At 45.4% G+C, this 19,854-nt stretch overlaps 2 protein-coding genes and 4 non-coding genes across 6 annotated transcripts; 5 read left to right on the top strand and 1 right to left on the bottom strand.

The window, feature by feature from the left end:
* Positions 1–4,298: 4,298 nt before the first annotated feature.
* Positions 4,299–4,371, top strand: Trnav-aac (transfer RNA valine (anticodon AAC)). Its single transcript has one exon. It is a non-coding gene; the product is annotated as a tRNA-Val (tRNA).
* Positions 4,372–4,801: 430 nt separating this feature from the next.
* LOC128724569 (leucine-rich repeat-containing protein 40-like) lies at positions 4,802–8,153 on the top strand. The gene is made up of 3 exons (XM_053818293.1): positions 4,802–4,847; positions 4,906–5,825; positions 6,957–8,153. The coding sequence occupies exons 1-3, from the start codon at positions 4,802–4,804 to the stop codon at positions 8,151–8,153; spliced, it is 2,163 nt and encodes a 720-aa protein (XP_053674268.1).
* Positions 8,154–8,295: 142 nt separating this feature from the next.
* LOC128724568 (transforming growth factor beta activator LRRC32-like) lies at positions 8,296–9,570 on the bottom strand. The gene has a single exon (XM_053818291.1). The coding sequence runs from the start codon at positions 9,547–9,549 to the stop codon at positions 8,296–8,298; it is 1,254 nt and encodes a 417-aa protein (XP_053674266.1). The 5' UTR covers positions 9,550–9,570.
* A 3,788-nt stretch (positions 9,571–13,358) lies between these two features.
* Trnar-ucu (transfer RNA arginine (anticodon UCU)) lies at positions 13,359–13,431 on the top strand. Its single transcript has one exon. It is a non-coding gene; the product is annotated as a tRNA-Arg (tRNA).
* Positions 13,432–18,927: 5,496 nt separating this feature from the next.
* Trnay-gua (transfer RNA tyrosine (anticodon GUA)) lies at positions 18,928–19,018 on the top strand. Its single transcript is given in 2 exon segments — positions 18,928–18,964; positions 18,983–19,018. It is a non-coding gene; the product is annotated as a tRNA-Tyr (tRNA).
* Positions 19,019–19,425: 407 nt separating this feature from the next.
* On the top strand, positions 19,426–19,531 carry Trnay-gua (transfer RNA tyrosine (anticodon GUA)). Its single transcript has 2 exons — positions 19,426–19,462; positions 19,496–19,531. It is a non-coding gene; the product is annotated as a tRNA-Tyr (tRNA).
* Positions 19,532–19,854: the final 323 nt, after the last annotated feature.

Here is a 19,854-nt window from a genome sequence, read left to right as displayed (position 1 = left end):
GCCCAAAACACTCTGGGGCACATGATCTCAGGAGGTGTCTCAGGAGGGTGAAGAGTGTGGCAGGTTAATCGTTTTAGAGGCAACCCTTCCAAAAAGAAAAAAAGTGATCGTGTAAAGGCGTCGTGATGGGTCGATCTGATGATCGTCGTGTCGATCGTGTGTTTAACTGTAACCCTTCCCGGTAGTTTAAAACGCATTAATTGAATGATCCATGGCACCGTCGTCCCAGTTAGGAGCTTGATAAAAACTTTCCCGCGGTTCAAGCGTGCGCGCTGTTAGCATAGTTTTAAGTTCTGGGGTTTCGCTCCCACGAGTCGTTAGGCATAAGCGCACACTACGTTTAAGGATAATAATTGTAAATTTATATTTAAACAAAAAAACCGGCAAATACGTTCACAAAACGCCCAGCAGCACCGTTACCACGTGGCGTTTGTACCTTTCCCGATGGCTGCAGGCTTACGATGGGACCAGCTCGATGCTGCAATGCTGCGCTCTGGTGCATTCTTGGGCCCTGAATCACGCACCGAATGCCACAAGATCCGGAGATCTTCGTTTGGAAGAGAAAACCCGCGCCATACGAGGGGCAAACCGCGCGAAGGAGGCTGCTGCTTGGAATGCTGCCGGGTGAGATTCTTCCCGCGTCGGTCTGGGAATCACGGAACGGAGCGTTTCTCATGTCTCGAAAACTTGGCGACTGATGCGTGGTTGCGTGAGCGAAAGAGCGGATAGAATGATAAATAAAAGAGCATTGTTGCGCTACGTTGCGCCTGCGCCTCGTCGTGAAACGAATGAAATACAAAACAACACACACAACCTAACCTGCCCCGTGTCTGTAGTGATTCGATGCATCCGAAAAAAAAAACCGTGGGGATACTGCAATTGCAGTCCGCTTTGAGACGGGTAAGTGCCGTTTGATTCGCAAAGTTGGTGAATTTTCTCCTCGTGCAACTGTTTTTTGGAAGGTTTCGTTGTCCATTTCGTGATCGCCAAAATGCATTGGGTCGAAAAAAATGACCTCCTGGTTTGTATGCGCTCCTGTTACTTTTTTGGCAAATTTTCGGTTTTTCGGATTTTTTGGCAATTTTTTGGAGATTTTTTTTCGGCGCCGATCGACAAAAAAGTGACCTCCTAGCGGTCCTGCGCTCCTGTTACTTTTTGGAAAATTTTCGGTTTTTCGGATTTTTGGAAATTTTTTGGAGATTTTTTTCGGCGCCGATCGACAAAAAAGTGACCTCCTAGCGGTCCTGCGCTCCTGTTACTTTTTTGGCAAATTTTCGGTTTTTCGGATTTTTGGAAATTTTTTGGAGATTTTTTTTCGGCTCCGATCGACAAAAAAGTGACCTCCTAGCGGTCCTGCGCTCCTGTTACTTTTTGGCAAATTTTCGGTTTTTCGGATTTTTGGAAATTTTTTGGAGATTTTTTTTCGGCGCCGATCGACAAAAAAGTGACCTCCTAGCGGTCCTGCGCTCCTGTTACTTTTTTGGCAAATTTTCGGTTTTTGGATTTTTGAAAATTTTTTGGAGATTTTTTTTCGGCGCCGATCGACAAAAAAGTGACCTCCTAGCGGTCCTGCGCTCCTGTTACTTTTTTGGCAAATTTTCGGTTTTTCGGATTTTTGGAAATTTTTTGGAGATTTTTTTTCGGTGCCGATCGACAAAAAAGTGACCTCCTAGCGGTCCTGCGCTCCTGTTACTTTTTGGCAAATTTTCGGTTTTTCGGATTTTTGAAAATTTTTTGGAGATTTTTTTTCGGATCCGATCGACAAAAAAGTGACCTCCTAGCGGTCCTGCGCTCCTGTTACTTTTTTGGCAAATTTTCGGTTTTTCGGATTTTTGGAAATTTTTTGGAGATTTTTTTTCGGCGCCGATCGACAAAAAAGTGACCTCCTAGCGGTCCTGCGCTCCTGTTACTTTTTGGCAAATTTTCGGTTTTTCGGATTTTTGGAAATTTTTTGGAGATTTTTTTTCGGCTCCGATCGACAAAAAAGTGACCTCCTAGCGGTCCTGCGCTCCTGTTACTTTTTTGGCAAATTTTCGGTTTTTCGGATTTTTGGAAATTTTTTGGAGATTTTTTTTCGGCTCCGATCGACAAAAAAGTGACCTCCTAGCGGTCCTGCGCTCCTGTTACTTTTTGGCAAATTTTCGGTTTTTCGGATTTTTGGAAATTTTTTGGAGATTTTTTTTCGCCGCCGATCGACAAAAAAGTGACCTCCTAGCGGTCCTGCGCTCCTGTTACTTTTTTGGCAAATTTTCGGTTTTTCGGATTTTTGGAAATTATTTGGAGATTTTTTTTCGGCGCCGATCGACAAAAAAGTGACCTCCTAGCGGTCCTGCGCTCCTGTTACTTTTTTGGCAAATTTTCGGTTTTTCGGATTTTTGGAAATTTTTTGGAGATTTGTTTTCGCCGCCGATCGACAAAAAAGTGACCTCCTAGCGGTCCTGCGCTCCTGTTACTTTTTGGCAAATTTTCGGTTTTTCGGATTTTTGGAAATTTTTTGGAGATTTTTTTTCGGTGCCGATCGACAAAAAAGTGACCTCCTAGCGGTCCTGCGCTCCTGTTACTTTTTGGCAAATTTTCGGTTTTTCGGATTTTTGGAAGTTTTTTGGAGATTTTTTTTCGCCGCCGATCGACAAAAAAGTGACCTCCTAGCGGTCCTGCGCTCCTGTTACTTTTTGGCAAATTTTCGGTTTTTCGGGAGAATTTTCGGATTTTTGAGAACGAAATTTTTCCGCAAAAGTAACAGGAGAGCATACGCGCTGAGAGGTAGCATTTCTTTTGGTTCAAGTCGGGAGAAATGTCTGGCGATTTCGGAATTAATAGTGGATTTTGAGTCGAAATAACGGAAACCGTGTTTGTTCTTTGTTTGGAAAATTTACCTATGTATTTTCAATGTTATGTTTGCTGTTACAATAATTGGAATTATTACGTGCCGTACAGCTTTTCTCGATAAATTGGAGTGTGCGTTTATAACAAAGCTAGCGAAGGGAGTAGTACTAAACGGAGTAAAAATTTCGTTAAAACAAATGAACGAAACGTGAGCAAACGCTTTACAAGCGAGTATATCTGAGACGCACATCCGCACACATTTCGTTATTTTTTTTTCCTACACATATCCGCATTTGTTTGTCGGGAGTATTATCTGTTCCTGCCCCTTTTTCGTTTGGCGCTAGTCGCCCCTTTCTCGCGGATTCTGAATCCCTTCGCGCGCCTAGGGATTGCAATTACCTTCTTAAATTCAAGGTAAGATTAACCTGCATTTCTACGAAAGATCTCTCCATACACGAGGAGGATCGATGCTCGCGTAGCAAACGGTTCAGCAAACGGTTCTCTTAATGGTTTTCCTGTTAGTATTGCTATGAGCCTATGGAGTGGTGGCCCAAGATGACGTATTCTTTCGATCCTTCGTCGGCAGCCGGATGTTAGATGGAAGATCGCAGCATCACACAGGGAGGCAGCTTCGAGGTGGCGGTAGATACGTTGAGATTTTCCTATATGCTTCGTAGCCGTGTTCACCAGCTGCTATATGCTTCGTAGTCGAGTTCAGCGCGCACATGTACGGGTTGGAAAAGCTCGTCACTACTCTTCCTAAGTCAATCGATGTTTTTTGCTCTTTTCCGAGGGAAACTCGGATTCCCATCCTGTAACGAAAAAAAGCACAATAGTAGAACGTAATTAGTGAGACGATCAAGTATACGTATTTAAAAAAAATTAACAGATAAAAGATATTTAACTAAAGATGATTCATGGCAAACAAATTGTGATTTTGAAGCAAGTTCGAAACATTTCTGCCCTATAATGCGCCTCTATCCTTGCTATCCTCTATCCTCTGTCTGGTCGATCTTTCTACAAAACTGTAAGGTGCATCCTTATGCCTCAACACACTACCACTCGATCGGGAAATTGGCTGCAGGCGATAAATCTCTTTCTGGCCCCTGCAGCTGCTTTAATTTATCGTTTTTCGCTGACTCTAAAGCCTCCAAAGCTTCAACGAGCTCAACGTTGTGTTGGAAGGGGGCCGGTAGAAAGAGATAAACGAGGTTTTAGAGCGATGGAGGATTGTAGCATACATTTTTTTTTTGCCTGAACGTGGCTGCGTGCCGTTGCACTGCACCAACAGACAAGTCATTTTTGTTGCGCCATCAATTGACGCACTAAAAATAATTTGCTGACCCTTTTATTTGGTCGTTTTTCTCTCGAACTAGGATCGGTAATTGCAAGGCATGATGCATTCTTTTAGACATTGCGGGGCGTTGTTGCATTTCGGCTGCTAAAATATCCCTGTCGGTGCAATTGCCATCGTTTCCGTGGTGTAGTGGTTATCACATCCGCCTAACACGCGGAAGGCCCCCGGTTCGATCCCGGGCGGAAACAAACACCAGTCCTTTTTTTTTGGCAGGCCCTATTTAGTAAATACGTCAGAGTTTGTGCGCTCTTTTTTTTGTCCCGTTGATTACGACTCCTTTTCGCACAGAATCAGTATAAACATAATCCGCAGATAACGAGAAGTACTTCCACCTTACACCAGAGATACACATTAAAGAAAGGCATTGGCCTTCACAACGAAGAACGGAATGAAAGCAGATTCTAGTCCAGCGGATCAAAACATGGCAAACGTATTGCTAACTTCAAAATATTCCACAAATTTACTGGGAGAAACATTTTGGTCGGGGAAATCCTGTCAATTTCCATCATTTGTACTACAATAATACATTTATAATTGAGCATTTAGCTATTTCAGGCTAGCACCTTATCATACGCAACAACTCCGCTACACTTCGCACTAGTGCTGCAGCCGTTGAACATGAGACCGTATCGTCCCAGGATTGTCCCGCTGTTATTCACGCTTGGTAGGTGTAAGTATCGAAAATCGAAGTAACTCTACTCAAAGTGCTGTTGTTTCTTCAGTGAACGTGTGGTTGTGGATGTACTTACTAGTAGAGGTCGCTCCACAGACGTGCCAGAAAACTGTGTTCCAGTGTACCTACAGCACGTTAAACCTTTCTTCCGATGGACTACAGGATTTGAGAGCATCGGTGGAGCTTTCACCGGGAATGTATTCGATCGAAGTGAATCGGCTTATCACCAAGTACACCGATGGTGTGCTTTTGCAAATACTCTCTGAGTTCGCTGACACAGTAGAGTATCAGCGATACCACGAACGTGTGCTGAGAATCCCACCCAATGTTGATCTACAAGCGATCACGGTGAAGCAAGCTCCCCAGCTGCAAGTGATAACAGTCGTTGCACCGAACACTAAACTGACGCTGCTAGAATTACACAACACTGGACTGAGCACTCTTCCAGCTTCGCTCCACAATCTGCGCGGATTATATATCCTAAAAATATCTGAATGTAATTTAGAGTACTTCAGTTTGGATCCGCTGGCTAACAGCCCCAACATAAGCATAGTCACGATAGACGACAACAATATCAACAAGCTTGTGACGAGCAACAACTCACAGCTGTTCATACCGATCACGACCTTGTCACTTTCCAACAATCAACTGCAATTCGTCGATGAGGATTTCTTTAAGCCCCTCAGAAACCTAGAGTTTCTTGTGTTGACACGCAACAAGATAAAACGCTTTGGTGGTCGGCCCTTTATTCTGTCTAACCTGATGGTTTTCAACCTGATTCAAAACCAGCTACTGAGCTTGAACGTGACACAGTGGAAGATGCCAGCCCTGGTAGAGTTCTGCCTCGATTACAACAATTTAACGCGTGTTCCCGCTGGCCTCGTGGGATTTCCTAAGCTTGAGATCCTACGGCTACGTGGCAATCGCCTCACCAGTATCGATTTGCGTCTCCTCGAGGGATTCAAAGCAGTATGGAAAATTGATCTTCACGAAAATATGCTCCAGAACGTGCTTATATCACGACCTGGCAAAGTTTCATTCCCCACGGTGAAAGTTTTCCAACTTGGATTTAACCGACTAACCCGCCTCGATGTTACCCGATGGGACTTTCCTCTGCTGCAATCGATATCGCTGTATTCGAACCAACTTCAGCGACTACCAAATCTATTTCAAAGCTTTCCAAAGCTACTGCTCGTTGATGTGTTACAAAATCCCTTACTCTGCAGCACCGTGCAGCAGTTGGAACGTTATGTGGACGAGTATAAGTTGCGAATCGAAACGTCTGCCAAAGGGTTTTCTTGCACTTCCAATAGTACGTACACAACTCCAGCTGGCTGGCCGATTTGCTGTGTTCAATAAAGAAATCAAGTGAATCTGTAAACACTATCGCAAAGATGCTACAATAAACACTGCAAAATTGATATTAGCATTCAATTCATAAGCAAGCTGGAGGAACGTTCAGGCTACATGCACGCGAACCTACACATGATGGAGAAACGGAGTATACAATTGTTTGGATCCATCAATTCTACTCCCCAAAGTCACCCCGATATGTACATGCCCTAGTGCGATCGTCGTAATTTGTCACGTCCGTTGCATAAGCTTAAGAGATAGTTGCTACATTGAGATGTTGTTTTCCGTAAATTATTCTGTACCCATTTCAAGATAATAATACACACGCAGATCAAAATACTAAGCTAATAATGGTATTATTCCACAACATACTAAAGATTCACATTGTCTGGACAATACTAATGCGTTAATAATAGTACAATCATTGAAGAAGCGTTCGGTGACCCAACCATATAATGCTCAATAGCTACACAACACTTCGCACTTGTGCTGCTGCCATTGAACATGAGCGAAAATAGAATCTACATTGTCCAACTGTTATTCACCCTCCGTAAGTTGGCTTCCACTTTGAAGTGATTGTGCTATATAATTTCATGTGCGTCTAATCGAATTACTATCTTTTCTCTAGTGCACATTTTGTTGTGGATGTGGACTTTAACGCTGGTAGAGTCTGCTCCACAGACATGCCAGAAAGAAGCATCAAAGTGTACCTACAACTCGCTAAACCTGTCTTCCGATGGCTTACAGCGTTTGAGAGCATCGGCACGACTTTTGGAGAATGTGTTTGTCATCGAGGTGGAACAACTTATCACTCCGTACGTGGACGGTGTTCTACTGCAGTTGCTATCGGAATTCGCCAATGAAGTTATCTACGAGCAGTACTATGAACGTGTGCTGCGAATCCCACCTAACGGCGACCTGCAAGAGATTACGTTGAACAATGCTCCCGAGCTGCAAGTGTTGACGGTCGTCGCACCAAATTTCCAGTTAAAATCGTTGGAATTACATCGGACCAGACTTGAAATGTTTCCCGAAGCGTTGCTCAACCTTCGACGACTAGCCCATCTAATAATGGTTGAGGGTGTTTTAGAGAATTTTAGTTTGGATTTGCTGGCCAACAGCCCCAACATTTCCACAGTAGTGATCAGTACGAACAAAATCAACCAGCTAATCACCAGTAACAACTCGGTGCTCTTTATACCAATCGTGGACTTATCATTAGCAGACAATCAGCTGCAATTCGTTGATGGGGATTTCTTCAAACCTTTACGAAACCTGGACTATCTAAATCTGGAGAACAACAAGATCCAGCGCATCGGCGGGCGAACCTTCATACTACCCAACGTCAGATACATAAATCTGATGCATAACGAGCTGCTAACTTTGAACGTCACTCGGTGGAAAACTCCGAAGCTTTTGGAGATCGTTCTCGATTACAACAACCTAACACGGATTCCCGTTGGTCTGGAACGGCTCCCAAAGCTCAGTAATTTGCTGATTTCAAACAATCGGCTTACTTCTGTTGATCTGCGCCGTTTCGATGGCTGTGGAGGATTACTCAAAATCGATCTCTCCAACAATCTGCTCCAAAACGTGCTCGTCTCGCAAGCTGGACGAGTTTCGTTGCCTAATCTGACGATATTTAATCTACCAAACAACAAACTTAACCGTCTCGAAGTCGCTAAATGGGACTTTCCACTCTTAGATTCGTTGGTGATCGCGTTCAATCAGCTACAGCGGCTGCCGAATCTGTTCCAGTATCTGCCCAAACTGCGAAGGGTTACCGCATTTAAGAACCCTTTACTCTGCAGTACTGTTCGACAGTGGCAGCAATACGTAAGCGATTATAAGCTGCAAATCGACACAACCGCATATGGCATGCCCTGCGAAACAAATAGTACCTTTACGCTCCCATCAGGAAGGGTGCTCTGTTGCGTGGAGTAAGAACTTTGTATATAATACCATCCGCATGCAAGAATATACAATATAAATTTGGGTTTCAATGCAATCGATGCTTTATCCTTTTCACCATTTCGACATGTACAACTCTGACACTTGAATTTGATCGCATGATCAAATCGTCCCTTCAAGCTTTACAGCACAATGACAGCGAGTTTTGAAGCGTTATCGAACCTGCCGCGCAATTTTGAGAGCTGCCGTGGGGTGGCCCGAGTATAAGCTTTCCCGACAAAATCAGCTCCGAACGAGCCCGCAGAGCATTGCATGACAGCGGGTTGCCTTGCAGACTGAACGAATCCATCGCAGGAAACGCCTGGACTAGCGGTGGCACCACCGTGAAGTTGTTGTTCGCCAGGCTGATGAAACTAATGATGGGCAGGTCGATGCCGGTCGTGTTAAAGCGCGAGAGGGCACAATTTTCGACGTACAAATTGTTCAACATCGGCAACAGCACGGGGCGCGAGCTGCGAACGTATCGAGCGGCAGGGTTGACCGAAAGATCGAGTGAGTTCAGCATGGGCAGGCCGTTGAGCGGTGCGATATCGAACCCGGTAAAGTTGTTTTCCGACAGGCTGATCAGCTGCAGGTTAGGGAAACGCCGCAAACGCTGGGGTATCGCTTCGAACAAGTTTGAGCTCAGGATCAAGCGCCCCAGGTTCGGTGCTGATAACCACTGCAGATCAAGCGTCCGCAGCTGGTTACCGCTCAGGTCCAACATCTCCATGGTTGGCCAGTTGACGGAGCTTTCAGCGACCACTCTTGCGAGATTGTTATGCCGTAGATCAAGCATGCGTATGGCCGACAACTTCGCAAAGGTCGTCATGTCGAGGGTCGAAAGGCGATTAGACGAAAGGTACAGATTTTTGATCGCCAGGGTGGCCTCCTCACCGATCGATGTCGAAGGTTGTATCGTCTCGATTTGGTTGTTGCTCAGATCGAGCGCAGTCAATTTGGGATTGCGCTTGAATGCATCAAATGAAAAACCTCGCAACGCACACCAGGAAATGGTCAGCGATTCTAGCAGCGGCATGTTACCGATCGAAGGTGGAATGCGATCGAGCGCGCACGAATAGAAGAGCAATTCTGTGAGCGTAACTCCGTCAGTACCCACGAGGACCTGCCGCAAGGAGTTTGCCTGGAGAACCTGAATAGTCTGCAGTGCAGTTCCGGACGGTAATTGAAACACTTGTTCGTGGTACATGTTCAGCTCAAGCGCGTCCACAAACTCGCTAATTCGCAACAGAAACGGACCGGATGGGCTCGTGGGCAGCTGCAGTACGTCGATTATGATGCTGTAAAACGAACCGGGTGGAATTTTGCGCAATGTCGCCACGCCGTCCGTAACCATATTTAGGCTGTCCAAAAGACACGTCCTTCCCATGCCCGGCTTGCAGTCACCGTTGGAAAGCTCCAGTAAGGCACCGCAGAGGATGAAAATAACCAAAAACGCTAACAATCGGTGTGAGTCGATGAAACCAACCAATGTTCACAATAAAACGTACCTGTTGATAAGCGAGCCATGATTGTACTGTGCTAGCGCCGTCAAATGATACCCAAATCAAGCGTTGTTACCATTAAATGTACATCAAAAGCTGCGGGATAAAATAGTAGGAAAACGCAGTAGGAACTTCAATAGTGTAGGATGCCACACAAAACGAACTGTAACGAATTATTCGCATCATGTGACATGGCATTCAAACCAATGATAATAGATTCGCTGTCTGGCTAGAAATGTCAAAAATAAGGCGATTTATTGTAAACCCCAGACATACGGTATAATACACGCGTAATGTGCGATTAACACAACAAAAGCTTTGATGTTCCCATTTGCTACAAGACGGAATCATTAAAAAAAAAAACATAGATTCAATCATGCATTAAAACTGTTTCCGGGAAAAACAGATCGTATGACGTAAAACCTCGCACCAAGGTTAGGCGATTTCCGGTGCAGCTGGCGCAAATCCTGCCTGCCGGCCAACGTTTGGTTCTAAACCGCTTGTCTCTCTACACACTTAGCTTAATTACAGAGGCGCTCGCATTTCCTCGCGCGACTCCACAGGTAACTATCCCATAGCCGGAGCTCGGAAAAGGGCGCTGAAGCAAAAAAAAAAACAAAGAAACGTTTCAATCCTCGAAACAACGGGAACAAGCGACCGCTCAAACGGGGCGGAAGAATACATTGTTGAGCGAAAAATAAGTAGGCAACAATGGGCCACGGTGGAATGGGTAGGAATCCATGCCCGGCAAAGGATGCCCGGGACACATGATGATCTTCTCTCCCCACACCGGCAAACCGGGTTATTATGTCAGTGACACATTCCACATCCAGGCGGTCGCCGCCGACAGGAAGCCGCCGGCACAGGAAGAAAGCGAAAACTTCGAGCGCTCTCTCAGCGATCTCCTGGCGGAATCGCGCTGGAAAGGATTAACAAGGTTCCCCCCTACCACACAGGGGCATCACCGTGCGTTGCCTTAGTTTCGTCCTTTTTGTGAAAGGAGGAATTCCTATGCTAAACGACTTCCGCCCGACGGACCGCCGCAAATGCGCCGCGCGTTCCGGAGAGTTGCAGTGCCAGGAATGTAACTGAAAACCGTGAGAAACGATGTGCAGGAAAGGGGTTTTTCCGTTTTCCCCCATTTGCCTGAACCCCCTGTGCGTTGTTAGGTTGGAATGTAATTGAAAATACCTCTGCCTGCCATAATTTCATTTCGATTCGCCAAAGATTTGCACATTTGCCTGCCCCCGGCGTGTATGTGTTTGTCAGGCGTTGGGGAACGACGCACAATTGAGTGAACGAGACAGAGCAGCGAGAGATCGCGATAATCGTGAAGAACGTTGGGAGTTAAAAGACCCAAATGCACACTTCTTTTGCTGGTGACACTTTCAACCAGGTCCCGATGGCGGCTTTGTCGCGCTCAGTTTCTACGGAATAAAAAATCCCACAGAGATCGTGTGTGAATGAAAACCCATCCACGGTGTGTTGGGTGAAAAAACATGCTCGCGATGTAGGTAGCTTATCGATCGCAACGCGAACGCTGCATGGTGCTCCGGTTAGGACGCAAGGCAGCTAATTATCGTCGGCAAGGGTTCAACAATCAGCATAAGTGCCCACAAAGGACCGACCGATCTTCCGGGCCGCCTGTTTTAGCTCCTTTGTGCAGGGCTTTTTCACTCTCACCCTCGGGGTTGATGGTAAATGTGCTCGGGACACGCGAGCTAGTGATCAAAATTTGCATAAAAACTTCCCGGAGGGTGGGCAACATGTCGGAACTGGACGGAACAGCTCACGAGCTGACCTACAGCAGGACTTCCTCCTGTCGTACCGGAATAGAGCACGCTGTCCATCATCAGGCGGCAAACAACAGTGCCGAGGTCAAGCAGGCGAACTACATCGCCGAAAGGTCCTGCAACCTGGTGGGGTTGATTTGTTGCCCGATGGAGGCGCCCGCGTTGTTGCCACATTTGGTTTCGTGCAGAAATTAAATACCAGCGCGTTCCAGAACATCCCGATAATGTGCATGCAGAAAAAGGAAGCAAACGTCACCGTTCGCCGGTTGAGGGAAAAACAAAAAACCGCAACGACAACGCCGCCACGGTAAGACATTCCGCTCATCGGCGAGTGCTTCCAGGAAAGCGGTAGGGAACAGATTTGCATGCAGATTTTCACTACGCTTTTCCAGCGAAAAGCCAACCCCGCGACGCTCGTGGTATCGTGCCGTGCCATTTTTCTATCGCTTTCCCGGTATACCACCGGATGCGGTTGTACGTCGTTCGCGTTCGACTCACCGCGCTGCGGAACGGCTGCAGTCACCTTCAAAGTTCATAGTTCGCGTGTCGAGAAAATTACAATTTTCTACCGCTGCCGCTGGGCGACGGGTACAAAATCAGAACACTAACTAGGGCTTGGTTACTTGCCTTCGGAGCTCCGGCACCGACTCACCCCTTTCATCGATCCTCGAGGCGTGTCTCCTTGGCCAACGCAATAGAAAATGTAGTTAGCACATTTTCTTCCAGCACTGTTGAGCTGATAGAGAGAAGCGAGAAAGCGAGTTGCTGAGATCGCACATCAAATACAATTAATTTAAAGGGAGGCACTGCTCTCAAAGCCTGCATTATTATTGTTGTTCGTTTATGTAGCAGAGGTCCTTGCAAACTGAAAAAGCACGAATAATTAAGCAACTCTCTCTCCTCGGAACGCGTCACTGTAAATGCTGTTAATTGGCAGGGTTGCAAGAAAGTGGGAGCCTTTTAAAAATTGCTGCAATTACAGCGTTTCTAGCGTGCACCAACGCACCCCGGTAGGGGATGGCTACAAGAAAGGTGCCATGATGTCCTTCGTTCCCATTTGGATCCCCTTGCGATGCGTCACGAAGGCGCGAACTTCCGCTCCCAAACCCAGCGAACCATGCGACAATAATCCTTCACAGAGTCTCCCACCTCCCAGCTAACACGCTGCTAAGCCGTGTCCCCTTAAATGCATAATGATGCGTAAACAACGGATCCAGGGCACCCTTGACTACTCACTGGGCACGCGTGGCAAATTGCGACCGAAGGGGGTACTGAAATTATGTAAATCTCGTCGTACCCAGCACCAGGCATGCATCCGGGGAAGACTCCACAAAAGCCGCAACACATGTCCGCACCAATTAGCGCCGGCAGCGTGTAACATCACGGTAGATCGCCAGTGGTCATCGTAAACGTGTGTGTTTTTTTTTTTCATTCCCCCGGTTGGAATCGATCCATCCGGCGCCGTAAATCGAACACTGACCAATATGCATCCAACCCTTTTTCGTCGAAGCTTCTAATTAGTGTGTGTCCGTGCAGCGCAGCTATTCACGGCGCTTCCGTTACGTGTACATTAGTGACGCTTAGGTGGTCAAGCGAGTCTTCGCAAGGATAAGCTGCCCGGATGCAGGGCCTATTCGTTTATCCTCCGTGCTTAATCCGTCCTGCAAACAAACCGACGAGGGGAGCTTTCCCGAACAAGGACACGCGTTCGTAAGAATTGTTCCGTAACGCGCAGCAGAGAGGAAATTGCATGCCGTGAGGAAAGTTTCCTCTTTACCGAGCCTTCGTTTACCCTGCCGACGTTTGCGTCGGAGCATCGCGACACTGGGCGTTAGGCAATGTTCTATATTCAGGCGAGAGGATACTGGCCCGTAGCTTCGAAGGAGGCATTTTTCACGACCGTCCCTCTGGCGCAGCGGATAGCGCGTTGGACTTCTAATCCAAAGGTCGTGGGTTCGATCCCCACGAGGGATGAAAATGTGAGCGAAGCAATAGCTCTCTAGCGCGCAACACAAATGGCGCAAGAGTTATTGAGAAGCACACAAAATTTATAGTAATTTATATAATAAGTATTCATTAAAGGAAAATTTTGTTGCTGCCTATACTATACCTAATACACTATACTGCCTGCTGCCTTTCATTTATTGTCTTAAGCTACTAAAGAAAGTTTTTTCTAATCTTCCATTGTTTATTATGAATGTATGTTAGTGTTATTAGCTTTCTGAGCACTCGCGCACTATCTCATGCCAAAACAAACGTTAATTAGTCTAGCAATGACCATAAGGATATAAAGTCTATGGGCTAAACAATACGGACTCATTTTTTTTTTCCTTTCAGCTTCAGGAAAAGCTAGAACCACTCGCGATCGAACGTCAATCGTCATAGGGATCATTTTCCTTAAACCAAAGTTATTAACACATGTCGGCTTCGTCCATATATATAATGCAGCTCTATTTAAACCACAAATGCGTAGTTCAAAGGTGTTGCCCTCTTTTCAACGTGTTTCAAAATAATCGACGAAAGAATGGGAAAATAAAATCGCATAAATTAGGACCATCATTAGCTGCAAACCGCAACACTGCGGTATTCGAAGGACGAGATTATCGTCGCGAGCTAGCACGCGATTGCGAAGGTACACCAACACACACACCAGAGCACGATGCCGGTATGGTCCTGGTTGCTGTATTTATCTTCCTCCCGGAAAAATGCGATACGGCTATCGATAATGTGGCAGCGAACGGAAGCCCCGTTCGTCCCGTTTGGCCATTCACACCACCGGTAGCAAAACCAACGCGTAAACCTTCGAAGGATTACTTTCACTGTCTCACATTGATTTTTTTTTGAACGATAATCGATATAATCCTACCCCCAAACGTGGGCTCTATTGGCCTCGAAATAAACAGCCGGCCCCGTCATATCACGGGCCGGCTTCGTGTCACGACCAGGAAAAGCCTCGAGAAGTTCAGCTACAACGGCTTCCTGTGGTATTTACAACCGTTCTACCGACGTTCTCTCTACCGAGGAAGTCTGGGAAGCTCCACTTTTGCCTCAAAGGGCGAAACTTGCGACCTCACTTGCGGCGGTTCTCATCGGTGGGAAGTAAACTTTCGCAACCACCCGATTCGACGGCAGCGCCAAACGAAGGATCGCACCCGAGTTACGTGACCGGAAGCAGTTCGGAAAGCGATTCCCACCCACCCGTCGATCTAAGGACGAAAGCAAGTGCCTCGATTGGCGGACGACCTGTAATCCTCTTCCGCTTCGGCAGGGCCTCAGGTGATTGTGGCTTAATATTGGCATCCGCAAAGCGGACTTGAAGTCGAAGACTTTTCTTGGCGCAGACCAGCTAGTAGTAGCCCATCCATAACGACCTACAGAAGCAGCGGTGTTGAGGGGCTGCAAGGAACGAAGGTGTAAGGAGGTTGTGTTTCACGTGGAGGAACCCATCCGTCGTTCTCAGGATCATGCGCCGGTGTTTGAGCGCCAGCAAGCGAATCAAATTGTATTTTAATGCTAACTAAATAGGGCTGTAATTTAGTTCGAATCCACTATCAGCAAAGGCTAATATTGAAGACTTTCATTCCTGTTAGCCCCTGCTAGACTTGTAAGTGAATATTAATAGGAACGAGCTAGACTAATGATTCCACTCCATTAGACTATTCTTCCGTGCTTGGATTACATACAATGTGTTATAATGCTACAATATGCCCATTGAAACCATCAATTGTTACACTGCCAGTTGAAATATCGTTTCGAGTTTAGCCAAAATACTATGTAGTACTTATTATATACCAAAAGACCAACAAAGCAATTGTAGATCGTCTTCATAAATTGCAAAAAAAAGGGGGGGGGGGGGGGGGGCTGCATCGTAGAGCGCACGTGTGCCTGGGAAAATGTGAGGATCAATAATTTCTCCAAAAACGGAAAAAAAAACAAACTTCCAAAACCCATGTTCGTCAAACTCATTCCCAGCTTGGTCGCGTGACGCCGCTAATGGAAACGGCTCCACCTCGGAGCTAAAGGTGACGACCAGCTTCGTGAGAGCTGGCCCCACACAGGGATTGGAGTTTTATTTTCTCAGCAAGAAAACGGAAAGCAACGGAAAAGTCATCACTTATTCTAATCAGAATATCGCACCCCAATCGACGCACCGGTAGTAATGGATATTTCAGGTCTGACAAGAGCCTAATAATACCTTTTACTTTTACCGCAAAATACACGCGACGGCCATAAAAAAACGGGGCGCGAAAGAATTGTGCCCTTCTCGGAATGAACGATTGTGGAGGGCCATGGTTGCAGCAGCAGTAGCAGCAGAACCGCATAGGTGGTCAGCATAAGCGCCCATTTAGAGGTGTGTCCTTTTACGGGCAGCATTGCTACACTACCTCAACTAGTCGAGGTGAAACACTTTCGTGGGCACGACCGCCAACGTCAAGAATGTGAGGTATATCGATTTTTGGGGGTCCTAGACGAAAGGGGGTGAAATTCCAGCAAAAAAAAAGCCTCTCAAGAATTTCGACAAATGCGAGACGCAAATGAACGTAATGGTCCCACAACCTACTACTGGTCCCATCAAAAAGCCTCGATTTGGGGAGGAATTAGCATTAACGGCGAGTGTAATCGATCCCGGGATTGGGAGAAGCAAAAACAAAAAAGAAACTGCCCGACCAACGAGAGCGCGACCCATTGCACGGACGCGGATTCAATCGCCGGCGCCGAGGTAAAACTTAATTATTCAGTGCGCGGGTGTCGCGACATAAAGTTCATGTCTCCTTCCAACTCCCACACCAGCGCAAAAAAGGGTCGACAACAGGGTGGAGGGAAAAGGAGAGCAAAAAAAAACACACACGAAAATAAATAAAGCCGTCCCGATGGCAACGGAGTTTGGTTCCGTCGCCGCAGTGAGCCAGGACATTAGCGAGGCAGTTTGTTTGGTCGATGTTAATGGCTTACGCGATGATATCGCCACGCGGAGGAGTTCATTGGTGTTTCGCTAGTAATTCTGTTCCTTTTGCCGGTAGCACCACAATGTGGGGGCGCAATGGCGTGCTCTAGGGATATTTGGCCTGCCGAAAAAGGGAAAGCCTGAAGGGAAGCCCAAGCCTGCAAGGTACGGAAGGTTTTCCACCTCCCGAGGTGAAGCAAGAAAGTAGCACAACGAACCGAAGCCGCATAGCAACACCAAAGGGGGGAGGACAGGCAGCAGGGTATAATATCGGACCCTTTCTTTTTACAATACCGCTGCGGCGCAAATTTGTCGCAAAACCATTCGATTAAGGGCAAAATAAATACGCACACCGCGCGACCACCGCAACACAGTCAACACCGCGCGGGCACGAGCGAGCAATATAATAAAATAGCAATCAAGGCAAACTGATGCGGAAGAAGCCACCAGCTTTTGCTCGCATTTTCCACCGTTTGTATTCGACGATTACAACTCCTGCTTTACCTAAGGGCGACCGGTGAAAAAAAGGGACGAAACGGACAACAGGGAGTATATGCCAGCCTAGTCCACGTTTCAATCCCTACTTCATTTACAGGAGGGAGCGAGAATGAAAAAAAAAGGGCCAGCATGTTGCAAGGAAAGCGGCAACAAAACACATTCAAAATCAACACTTTTGAGCAGAAAATCAGAAATAGCATTCGCTAAGAAGGGGGATGTGATCGGGGACACGGAATTAAACACCAATATGGGCAGACGATTAGCAATATCGGTTGCTAGTGGCATCGAGTTTTAACGATCAACGGTCGGAAATTGAACTGCGACCTCCTTGTGCTTCCGTACTCGGGAAACTCCCATTCTATGGTGACTTTTGGATAATTTATGTAAATGCGAATCCGACGCACATGTAAATGTTTTCCCTTCGACGACATCTGTACACTTCAGTGAATTGGAAATGATACATTGATATATTACCGACCCGATAATAAACATTGTGGCAGACAAATGAGTTACCAGTTGACGCGACAAGTATGCCAATTTGGAATGTTCATTTTTTTGTTATTATTATTATTATTATTATGGGATCATAACGACCGCCGTAAGGGAGAGTACAGATGGTTTGAATGCGTAATTTTACGTTTTCTGAATTTTTCTTACAATGTTCAATATTTGTCTAATTAATCGGTTGAAAAAGCATTGAAATTTTCTGCAATATCAACATTTAGTTGAAAAATATTATCACTCTAAGGCTGTATCCAAACGACAAATATTTAAAAATGCTTACTGGTGCGTAAAAAGGGATATTTCTCGGTAGTATCATCAGCAGTTCGTTGATATATATTGGAAAATAATTATATTTCTTCTTTACAGTACTAATAAGCGTAAGAAGCCTACTCCAAACGACTGATGCTGTTATAATGCAGCTTATGAAACAAACATCTAAAGAAAAAAGAATACAGCCCGCAAAAGGATGGTCACGTCAGCAGCAGAATTTATTTGCATTCATGCGCTTTTACTGAATACCCGGCCTCTATGAGATGCCATGAGATGTGCATGATTCCGGATTCAAATGTCGTTTACATGATCCGGTTTCCTTCTGTCCCGATACGGAGTGCCAAGCCTTCCCCAAGAAACAGCTGATTTCGACGCATGATTTGCCAAAGAAACGATATATGTTATAAGTACTCCGAGGGATGCATAATGAACCGAACAACAAGACAACGACAATGGTAGAAAATATGCTAGCAGGGGTGTTTACATGCTTCTTCTCGCTTCCAAGTCGACCCGAAACAAATAACATTCGGATGGAGCTGCTTAGCTTCCAATGAACGCTTTTCCACTCGGTCTCCAAGGGCATGGGCATGGAAAACCTCGACCAACTCATGCCTCGCAGCGTTGACTCCGAAGAAGTTACTTTGTCTCTCGACAGACGAAATGGTTTGCGGTTTGAGCTGTACACTCACTTTGCCAGACTTGCACGCTTCCCTTTTCGCCCAACCAGATCCTCCCACAAAACAACCGAGTCAAGTGGTGCGTAGTAAGTCTTTGAAAAATGTTCAAGAGGATTTAACTGGCTCCACGTTGGACTTCAGTCTGGCGCTATGGGCAGAGAACCGCTGAATGCGAATGCTAAGACCTCTTCAAATGTCCTCTTGTTAACCGTCTGGAATCGGAAGCATAAACCCGTGCAGAAGTAAAATTAATGTGCTTCATAGATGTGAGGTCCATAACAGCGGGATTTATTCCAGTGCCAGCAAGGTCATTCTTATCCAGATACGCAGGTTTACGGATCCCATGGAGAATTAAAAAGCAAAAATATGTTGTCAAACTTAAAAAATAAATGTATCAATATTAACTGATCAAAAAAGGAGGAACCCAAAACAATTACAAAACACAAAATGATATTTTTATCCCTGTACCAACAATATCTATAGAGTTATTAATTTAAAGTACTAAAATTTAAAGTACTTACCGTACAATGTGAGGCTTATATTTACATGTATAATGTAGCGCTCTCGCCTCCGAACCCTTCGATAGCTCAGTTGGTAGAGCGGTGGACTGTAGATGAACGGTACTGTAGAAATCCATAGGTCGCTGGTTCAAATCCGGCTCGAAGGAGAAACTTTTTTTTACAGGATCAAATCTCACCAATTAAAACAACATAGTTGATTGCATTTACATTCTTTTTACATTACACAACACTTCACTCTATGATTCTTTTATCTTGAAGTCATTATAATTTTTACACTTTTTTTCTTTGTTGCAACTTTCTGAAATACCGAATTAAATTGAAATGAATGAATCCCCCAATGGGTTAGCACGATTGATTGGTATTTATACCGAAATAGCTATGTTTTAATCATTTATACACCATGCACTTTTTCACCGATTGCGACTTATTTGTTTGGTATATCCTAATTTTTTGCACTGTCTTTGAGTTGAGTAATGAAAAAAAAACCGACAAACAAACAACAAAAGTATACGTATACGATTTTAATACACAGTTGAGAGCCTTTCCACCATCACCTTCGATAGCTCAGTTGGTAGAGCGGTGGACTGTAGAGGCGACTGCTCTCTCAAAGAGCGCTCATAGTAATCCATAGGTCACTGGTTCAAATCCGGTTCGAAGGAGTGTCAGAACCATATTTTTTCGCGCACACAGACAGTTCTATTATCTTTGCATGACACCTTCAATCACTTTTCTATATGCACACGCGAACTATCTTTCAAAGCCAGTATTTTACACCTTTTCACATTGTTCAAATGGCATCAGTTTTAAGTTAGTACACTTTAGTTTTACGTTTATACGAACCAAACAAATAATGCTACAGGTTTGTAGATTATTTTAACGTAATATGATTCTCTTTCTTTATAACCATCACTTGTCAAGCATATATTCTAATTGCTTCTAAATAAATGGTGCTTCTTTCAGCAGAATGCACTTTGAACACATT

Source organism: Anopheles nili, chromosome 3 (genome assembly GCF_943737925.1).
Source record: "Anopheles nili chromosome 3, idAnoNiliSN_F5_01, whole genome shotgun sequence".
Lineage (NCBI taxonomy): Eukaryota > Metazoa > Arthropoda > Insecta > Diptera > Culicidae > Anopheles > Anopheles nili.
Note: the sequence above shows the minus strand (reverse complement) of the source record. Positions and strands in the feature narration are given on the sequence as shown.